This window comes from Anastrepha ludens, chromosome 6, assembly GCF_028408465.1.
Source record: "Anastrepha ludens isolate Willacy chromosome 6, idAnaLude1.1, whole genome shotgun sequence".
NCBI lineage: Eukaryota > Metazoa > Arthropoda > Insecta > Diptera > Tephritidae > Anastrepha > Anastrepha ludens.
The window spans coordinates 107,975,371-107,984,964 of NC_071502.1; the positions used below are offsets into that span (position 1 = coordinate 107,975,371).

Below are 9,594 nucleotides of genomic sequence, written 5' to 3' on the forward strand. Positions count from 1 at the left end.
AAATGCCTGGGAGGGTCTGGAGGACGTCTCAAAAGCGGATCTCCCAGCGCTGCTTAGATTCGCCAAAAGCGCTGACATCCTACATGATCTCTACTTTAGGTATTCATAGAGGTCGGTCTCCATCTGGTATCGCTCGGGACCAAAAGGTCTATGCGTGGCTTGTTGCCAACCAGGCTAACCTAACCAAACCTTTACTGGCAGACGTGGGCTGACCAGAAGCAAACTTTACAATTTCCAGGGCTAACTGAGCGCCAGCTTTCAGCACTGGTGACACACATAAGTAAAGGTCCTAAGATATATGCAGTAACGGGCGAAGTACCGCAGGGATCTATACTGGGTCCAATCCTATGGATGAGCTACTGCGACTCCCAATGCAGAGAGAAGTGCAAATAATTGGAGACGCAGACGACTTTCCGTTGATGATAGTCGCCAAAACACTTCCTCAGTTTCAGAGCATATGCAGCAAGGCAACAACAAAGGTCAAGAAGTGGATATTGGCCGTTAAACTTCAGCTAGCCGGGCAAAAAACTGAAGCAGTTCTTCATTACGAGCAGAAAAAGTCAGAAACGACCACACTAAATATTGATGGGTTTAGCGTCACAACACAAGCGGGACTAAGATATTTGGGCGTTATGATCGATGTCCGACTAAGCATGAGGACTTAATGAAGCATGAGGAAAGGTAGCCATGCTGATGGCGGCACTGTAAAGGATTATAGTCAGCATTGGTGGTCTTACTCAGACAAAAGCAGACAAACAAACAAACGAAAAGACGCTTGCGATAATCACTCACTTATAAATTTCACATTGTCGAAAATTTCCAATGCACCATTTACTTCAAAAACACTGAAGATGAAATGGATATTATCGAAGGTGTAGAGTCGATGAGAGTCTCCATAAGGTCACAGGAGAGGAACGTGGACGCAGGCACTGGTTGTGTTAGCAGAGATAAACGTTGCTCTACTCTGATGAAATATCTTTAGATCACGGAGTGGAATTTAGCCAAGGTGGAGGATTGTTATAGTATTAGGGAGAGCATGCCCCACATCCCACTGGTGCGACGGAAAGATTTTTTTATTATAACCTAGTACATACTTCCATAGCAGTTATTTTTTTAATATGATATGCCGAATATGTCCGCCGCAGCGTGGGGGGTCATTTTTCCCAAAATCACTTTCCCAAAAAAATTTTTTCCCAAATTTTTTTTTCCCAAAAAATAATTTTCCCAATATTTTTTTTCCCAAAAATATTTTTTCCCGCTTTATTGTTTTTTCCCGAATGCATGTTTTCCCAAAATAACTTTTTTCCAATAGATAGCTTTCCCGAACAAATACTACTGAAATTAATTTTTATTATTCTACTATTTGACATTTTTCGACGATTCCGACAATATGAGTGTATATAATAATCAAAAATCTTATACTTAAGTAATCGAAAAAGATTCGAAAAAGTTTTTCAATATACATTTTTCAATTCGGATAAAAAGACAAGGTAACGAATGTATCCAACTTCACTCATATAAACAAGTTTTTTCACGTCATTCTTTTCGTGTCAAAATTTCATGAGCTAAAATTTGCTGCCTAAAGTCAAAATTTCTAATTATGGCGGAATTAATTGAATGCAAAAAATCATTTCTTTTGCACATTAACGGATATTTGTACTACAAACACTCAGGTAGAATAGAAGAAACTGCGTATTGGAATTGCCGAAGAAAACCTGAGTGTAATGCTAGAGTGACAACATACGGAGGACCACACAATATCAGAGTTCTGAAGGGACTTGATGAATCGAAACACATCCTTCATGCACCAAACCCCGAAGAAGTCGAAGCGTTAAGAGTCATGAATAGGATCAAACGTAAAGCTACAGAAAATCTTGAAGCTCCTCCAGCTCAAATATTACGAACTGAATTGCGAAACGTTTCACCAGGTAAAAACAAAAAAACGAAATTGCATTCGATTCATAATTACAAAATATGATAACTCTCTCTTTTAGCGGTATTAGCGGAAATGCCAAACAGAATTAATTCCCGAAAAAGTCTTAGTCGTGAAAGATTAAAAGATTTTCCCTCGAACCCGCGAACGCTGAGAGAATTGCAGGATATTCCAGGCTTTTATCAAAATTCATTGAATGGAGATAAATTTCTAATTTACGACTCCTATGAAAATGACGAAGACTCAGAATTTGGGAGAATACTCGTGTTCGCGACGCCTGAAAATTTAAGGCAATTATTCAGGAGCATATTGTGGTTTGCCGACGGAACATTTAAAACTGCGCCAAGTATATTTTTCCAAGTTTTCGCAATTCTCGGAGCAGTTACACAACCGGATTCAAGAGGAAAACCACAAACTATTGGTTTACCTTTTGTCTACGCATTATTAGAAAACAAAGAGCAGAAAGTATACGAAAAAGTATTCTCGGTTGTTTTGCAAGAGGCAGAACGTCTAGGTATCGATATTTCTCTTCCGATTAAAGTGATGACAGATTTTGAGTTGGCTATCATCAATGCTGTAAAAATCGTAATGGGCGAAGACAAGGCACGCTGCTGTTTTTTCCACCTCTGTCAAAACATGTACCGCCATATCCAAAGTGAAGGACTTCAGAAAATGTATTGCGATCCTGAAGATCGATCGGTCAAAGTAGCCACTCATATGATATGTGCCCTTGCTTTCGTCCCACATCAAAACATCGCCCGAGAATTCGAAACCTTAAAAAATGAAATACCGGAGGAAATGCGACCAATTTCAAAATACTTTGACGCTACGTACGTCCGAGGAAAACCTGCAAAAGGCCGACGTAAACAGGTGCATCCTCGCTATGCTCCAGATTTGTGGTGTCAATATGATGCAGTCATTCAACAAACTGCGAGAACGAATAATATATCCGAAGGATGGCACAACAGGCTTCAAGTTGTTATAGGGAAAGATCACCCCAGCTTCTACATTTTTCTTTCCGAGTTGCAGAAAGAGCAATCGGACACAGAAATAATGATGCGACAATTGCAATCAGGACAGCAAGTTAAGAAAAATAAATATTCCAAGAGGTTGAAACATGAACAGAGAATATTTAACATTGTTTCGAAATATCACGAATATGTTGATAACAATGATATTGTCACATACTTGAAAACTCTAGGATACTATATTCGCATGTGATTGTATACATACAAATTCATAAATAAACTGAAATCTTGTTTCAAATAATAAAAAATGTACTCGCCCATTCATTGCAAATGTATATGCGATATTTTACAGACGAACGATATTTTGGGAAAAATATTTTATGGGAAAATTTATTGGGAAATTTTTAGTTTGGGAAAAATGGCATTGGGAAAATTATTTTTTGGGAAAAAAAAATTTGGGAAAAAATATTTTATGGGAAAATTTATTGGGAAATTTTTAGTTTGGGAAAAATGGCATTGGGAAAATTATTTTTTGGGAAAAAAAAATTTGGGAAACAATTTTTTTGGGAAAGTGATTTTGGGAAAATTGTACCCCAACCCCGCCGCAGCTACGAATTACATGGTCCATACGATCAATCCAATTTTTGACTACTTTTTCCAATAAATCTGAGTAATAAATCTAAATCAGCCTAATATGCCAAAATGCGATGCAATCGATGGTTACTTGGCGTCAACTCTTGCACGAGCTGTATTTTATAGTCATATAAGCCACGATCTTTACGTCAAATTTTCCGCGTTTTCGAAAGAGAAAAGCCAACAATTTGGCAACGACAATGAATTTAGCGAATTGAGTTGCGATTAAGTTTTACATACGTGGAAATACTGTAAGAATTTAAGTGAGCTCCACAGGCGACTCCACAGGATAAAGAACAACATGAGAGTCTATGTGATTGCAGTTCAGCCTCCAAAAATACTTTCAAATGAGCTAGAATTTTATGAGACACCCCTAAATATAAATTTTCTTGTTTTCTCTATTAAACTGAGTAAAGAAAGTGTGTGCATATTTTCTAATAATCAGTTTATTTAGAAAAAAATATATGTAAATGTGAAGGTCATGAGAATTTCAAAATAAGTCTCCTCCACAGTCTCCTTAAAAAACTATAATAGTTGAAATCTTCAGGGGAGTCTGAAAGACCCATTGTCAGTAGTTAGGGGCTAAGTATCTCATTAAAATCACCCACTTCTAATTAGAGTTGTAGGCTTTGTCAGCGTCTTATGCTGTTCGAAACTTTCTTCTTTCCACTCATGAGGATGGCTTTACCTTAAACTTGGTAAAGAATTTTTCGTGCTTCAGATTACTGCAAACCATTTCTCCATGAGGCTAGACAGGCCTGGTGTGGACTCTTCGAGTCTATCTCTATCTTACCCAGACTATTTAACCAAGACTCCAATATACTCGAAGGCTCCAATGTCAACATTTGTATGCGCAGTTCCTCTTCTCTAAGTTTCTAAGGTTTCTCTTGAAGGTTTCACTCAAATATGCAGACGCATCCTATATGTCACATCGATTCACTTTATTCCACGCATACAAGTATTTCCTCTAAGACTCAGTTTCGGTTGAGATCAAAAGCTTTCGGCATCATTGTGTGTAAGCTTTAACATTTTTAGAAATATCAATTTGAGTTTCAGCCAAATATACATTAACTAATCACTTAAACCAGTAACTAATCACTAAAAAAATCACTAAAGAAATTATAAAGCATATTCATATTTCAAAAAATAATGAAGCTAACCTTCAACAGTTAAAGATGAATTGAAAGCAAAATTTAAGGCAAAAATTCTGTAAAGACGCAAAAAGCCACACAAAATCAAACGAAAATTCGCAAAACGCAAAACATAAGAAAAACAAATACCACAAATTGAAAATCAAGAACAAACACTTTGTAAAGTGGGGTAACTTCTCTTGCAATATTAGTTACAGTACAGGCAGGTACGCGCGTGTTTTGTGAAGCCGTGAATGGCTATTTGGCAATTCGAATATAGAAGTACATACAAAAAAAGAATTGAATTTATATATATGGATAAGAATGACTGTTAATAATCCCGAAACTTCATAACACATATTTTAAAACTAAATTTTTTGAATACCGAAATCGGGTTCGATTGGTCCGAAATTGCGTCATTTTCTTATATACGCGTGTGTGCTCATGAATATAAAATTCATTGAAAATATTTTCAAGCGTCTAATCGGCTCGTTAAATGCTTTTTCGGTAGCTCAAATTTTTCTGGACTAATTTCTGTTAGTCCCGCAACTCGGGACGGCCATCTCTAGTGCATGCACAAATGTTTGTTCGTGACTACAATATTCGTTGTGTAAAGTTCTACGTCAGTTGTGCATTTTTTTGTTTGCTCAATTCTTGATCTTCACCCCGCTGCCCACTTTCAGTATCAAACCAGCAGCTGCTTGCTGGTTTGCTTGACTGCCAGTTGTTTGTTTATGTACTTTTTGTTGGGTTTTATATTTCTTTGCTCACTGATTTTCTGCTTTTGTTTGCATTATTGGCTTGTTGCTCGATGAGAAGTGGTTTTTGTTGTTGCGACAATGTTGTTTTGTTTTTGCTTTTTGCACTTATGCACATAAATTTCAATTTATTTTGGCGTCTTACAAGAGCGTCAGTTTGTATCTTTCGGTGGTTTTTAGTTGATTGTTTTCTGCCCACAGCTCTCCATTGCGGGCATTGGACTCGGTCAGTAAATCAGCTGATGACGATGATCATAGATCTAATGATGAGTGCGTACAGACTTTCATGTATTGCCCTTAATTTGTACTGCAACTCATTAAATTAATATTATATTTCCAAGTGAGTGTTTAAGTTTTATAGAGTTGTGCAGTTGAGAATGTTGTGCAGACACATTAAATTTAGTGACAGTGTATTTGTACAGGGTGGGCCATATAACGTTTGCTTTTTGAACCACCTACTTTTTTGAGAATGGTAACACAAATGACATGTCAAATGTGTTCATAATTTACTTAAAGCTTTGACATTTACGAAATGGGACGCTACACGCTTGAACAAAATTGGGAAATATTGAAAACCTATTTCCAAAGTGATCAGTTTTCTCCTCTTCCGCGGTTACAGAAAATGGCGAGCGTAACCGTGACATGCTCAACGAGTTTTTGTTTCCAAAAATTAAAGAGGATGACATGGACGGCATTTGGTTTCAATAGGACGGTGCAACTTGTCACACTGCCAAATTTGCACTCGAACTTTTGGCTACAGTTTTTGAAAACCGAATAATCAGCCGAAATTCCGATATCAATTGGCCGCCTCGGAGCTGTGATTTAAGCCCGTCGGACTATTTTTTGTTGGGAGCCGTTAAGGACAAATGCTATGCGAACCATCCAGAGACGATTCATGCTTTAAAACACGACATCGAAGTTGCCATTCATGAAATTGGAGCCCAAATAATCGAAAATGTGCTTAAAAATTAGGTTGATCGAATCGCCTACTGTAAAGCTAGTCGTGGCAGTCATTTGAACGATATTCTTTTTCATTCATAAATGATAATGTTCAATCTTCAAAATAAAAAAAAGTTTGAAAAAATATTGATCAGTTTTTGTTTTATAGCCGATTCAAAAAGCAAATTTTACATGGCCCACCCTATAGTAAAAGACGACGTGGTCAGTGTAAACAGGCTTAGAAGTTCATGGCGGAGGCGGTATATCCAATTGGTATATAAAGTAAGACCAAGAGGAACCGAAAAGGTTAGAAGACACCGCTTACATCTCCAGCCACTGTTGAATTGAAAATATCTTTGGGCCTCTGCTTTTCGCCAAGACTTAGCAAGTGGCGAATATGGTAGATGAAGCAACTGCACAAATGAATATATGTCGGCAATGCACTGCCTTAAGTTGCATGTGCTGGTAAGGCAGTGCTTCTAATGAGACACAGCCATACTCATTAGCGACGAATTTTACACTACAATTTTGCTGTTGCTTTCGCATGCAAATTTTTAGTCAAGTTAATCGAGCATAGAGATAGCGAGCGGGCAAATGGCGAACAGAAGAGGATTTGTGAGAACTGCTATCGATATCGGAGAAAGGGAAAACCTCAAGAGAGCTGAATTTGGTGCTCGTTATGCCATTCATCCAACTTCCAATGAAAAGTTAGAGCCATTTTGACGTAGAGCCCGTCAACTGAAAACTGACAAAAAAGCTAAGCTCCAAAGGTATTTTCACACGAGCGCAAGTGTAAGTCGTTAATTTTATTTTATGATGCCTTTTATAGCTGGTATGACAAACAGTAGAAGCACAGTATAAGATTAGCGGTGGATTAGAGGTGTTTAGTAATTAACTCTAGCATTCACTCTGGCAGACGAAAGGCTGAATGGAATATTCGTCAAGAGTTTAAGGCTTATCGGCCTCAAAAATACCACAAACGTACTACAATTCTTTTATATTCTTTATAGAATCAGTTACTTCTCGCCACAAAAAGTATTTACCCAAGTGGTCACGTTGAACGTATGCTCTGAATGATGTACGTAAGTGCAAGGGCCTTAAGTTGCTGGGCAATCAAGAAAAAGTTCATTCTATTCCCACAGATCGCCTTAAACCGAGCCATCGAAGAGTGTAAGCTCAAAGAGTTTGAGCTACGGACCTATCAAGCACTTACTCCCAGTAGGCAACGTTGACCTGAGCCGTTAAGAAGGATGCTGAAGCATACTGAGCAAATTGGCTGCAATCCGGGACTAATTTCTGTAAAGACACAAATGGTCAATCGGGAAACTGTTGACATAAGAAGAAAATGAACCTGTACACTTCTTCATCCTGCTGAATTACGACTGAAGTTAGGGCATTGAAGAGGATGAAGGGCACGAAGTGTAGCACGAATGTGATATTACATGAAGAGATTATCGCTGAAAGTGAGGCCTCTTTTGGGGCAAAAGATTAATCGTTCTACAAAAGAGGTATTGAAATATTATTTGGATCGGCGCTAGAATGACTGCGTTGTTCTTGATGGGAATTACGTTGATGAATAAAGCTAATTTTGAACAAAAAAAAGCGAGTATTCCTTGCTAGACCTGCGACTTTTCAGCCCATGTGTTAAGTATTGGCTCGGTTGAAAAGCCAATACGTAACCATCTGAGTTATTACAATACAAAAGAGTGAAGTCCTCCCAAAATTTGCCATCTTCTCTTTTCTATAGGTATGTGTTAACCCATTTTTCTACAACAGAAGAGCCACACGTCTATATACCATTATAGGTAAAGCTCCCCTGCTGGTCCACCAAAGTTATCCCTCTGTTTGATTAGATGTGCGTTCGGTTTCGATGAATGAAATAAGAAAAAATACACGTCTTCTTTGCACTGAACAATTTTAGTTTTGCGTGAGAATTTACATTGTTCTAATCCCGTCCAAGAAGTAGAATACTGTGGATGAGATATTTCTCAAACTCGATTAAAATTTACTCGATGACTATAATGGCAATTAAAAGAAAAATCATAGGAAAAAATCTCTCAAGCAACTATGAGCTCAGCATGAAGAGGAAAACTCTTTAGAAATTTTCCGGTTTGGATAAGCCGTATTGAGCTCATTGAACTGACTGAAGGATAAACTTAAGAATATTTTCTGTTTTTAAGATCGCTCTAATTCCTCAAAATCTGAATAAGAAAGAAAGCCAATTGTATTTGTACTTAAACCAGAGCAAGACGAAATATCTTTTCTTATTAAACAAACAGTTACTGCAAGCGTATCTTGGAATCCATATGACATATTGAAGTAGTTAGCTTTTGGTGAAAAATGTAAGCCTTGAAATCCATTGAAGAATATCCCTAGGCAGCGAGGAATACTTCAGTTAAAGATGACAGTTAAGATTAAAAGTACACTTTCGATGAATAAAACCAGCCTATTGCAGATTCCAGACAAAGGCTCTGCCAACAATTCATGAACACGTGCACGTTGGCGACGGCCAATATTGCCATCCATGAGATAGTGAGCTCTAGTAGCTGTAGGACGCTTACGAGGGCATAAGATATAAAGCAGCATGAGTTTTGCTTGCTAATTCAAGTCATCTGAATGTATTTAACTGCTTCTGCCTTGAAAGCATCCTATGTGGTACGTACTGGTGTTGACAGAAGAAAAGAATAACTCCGTTCGCCTTGGAAAGACTAAGAAGAAAGTTGAGAAGAAGTTGGTTTCGGCTGGAGTTTGTCTACTTTCACTGGCTAGCACGAAAAGGACAAGACTGTCATGATTTGCTGAACGTGGGCAAAATTGCTTAAGGAAAAACTGAGCCTGCTTAGCAAGAAAATTCCGCATCTTATCCAGGAGATTGTCTAACTCTCTCATTTGGTCAACGCTTTGCGAGTTGTTGGTTAGTCAGCTCGATTGTTAAGAAACTTGATCAGAAACCTGAAATGTGTAATCTGCTTGTCTCGAGCTGTTATTCATGCTTCCGAGTCTGTGTAGGATTAAAGATATTTTGGTAGGGCACTAGCTTCTTTATAAGTAAACATATTTCTGTCGTTTAAACTTTGATCCCCAAAAATGTAAATAAGGTCAGCGAGTAAAAGCCTCTAGCAATCAGAGAAATGTGTGCTGGAAATTCCCGTTAGGCATGTGAGGCATGGTCAACAATGATCTATTATATATTGACTACTCTAAAACTGAAGTGGGCAGAACTTCCAGAGGAG

The 9,594-nt window shown here is 37.9% G+C and overlaps 1 protein-coding gene across 1 annotated transcript; it reads left to right on the forward strand.

The window, feature by feature from the left end:
- Positions 1-1,162: 1,162 nt before the first annotated feature.
- LOC128866760 (uncharacterized) lies at positions 1,163-3,430 on the forward strand. The gene is made up of 2 exons (XM_054107730.1): positions 1,163-1,928; positions 1,995-3,430. The coding sequence occupies exons 1-2, from the start codon at positions 1,601-1,603 to the stop codon at positions 3,152-3,154; spliced, it is 1,488 nt and encodes a 495-aa protein (XP_053963705.1). The 5' UTR covers positions 1,163-1,600; the 3' UTR covers positions 3,155-3,430.
- Positions 3,431-9,594: the final 6,164 nt, after the last annotated feature.

Coding starts and splice junctions, on each gene's coding strand:
- LOC128866760 (XM_054107730.1), top strand. CDS start 1,601: ATGGCGGAATTAATTGAATGCAAAAAATCATTTCTTTTGCACATTAAC. Junction 1,929..1,994: donor ATTGCGAAACGTTTCACCAG/GTAAAAACAAAA, acceptor TCTCTCTTTTAG/CGGTATTAGCGGAAATGCCA.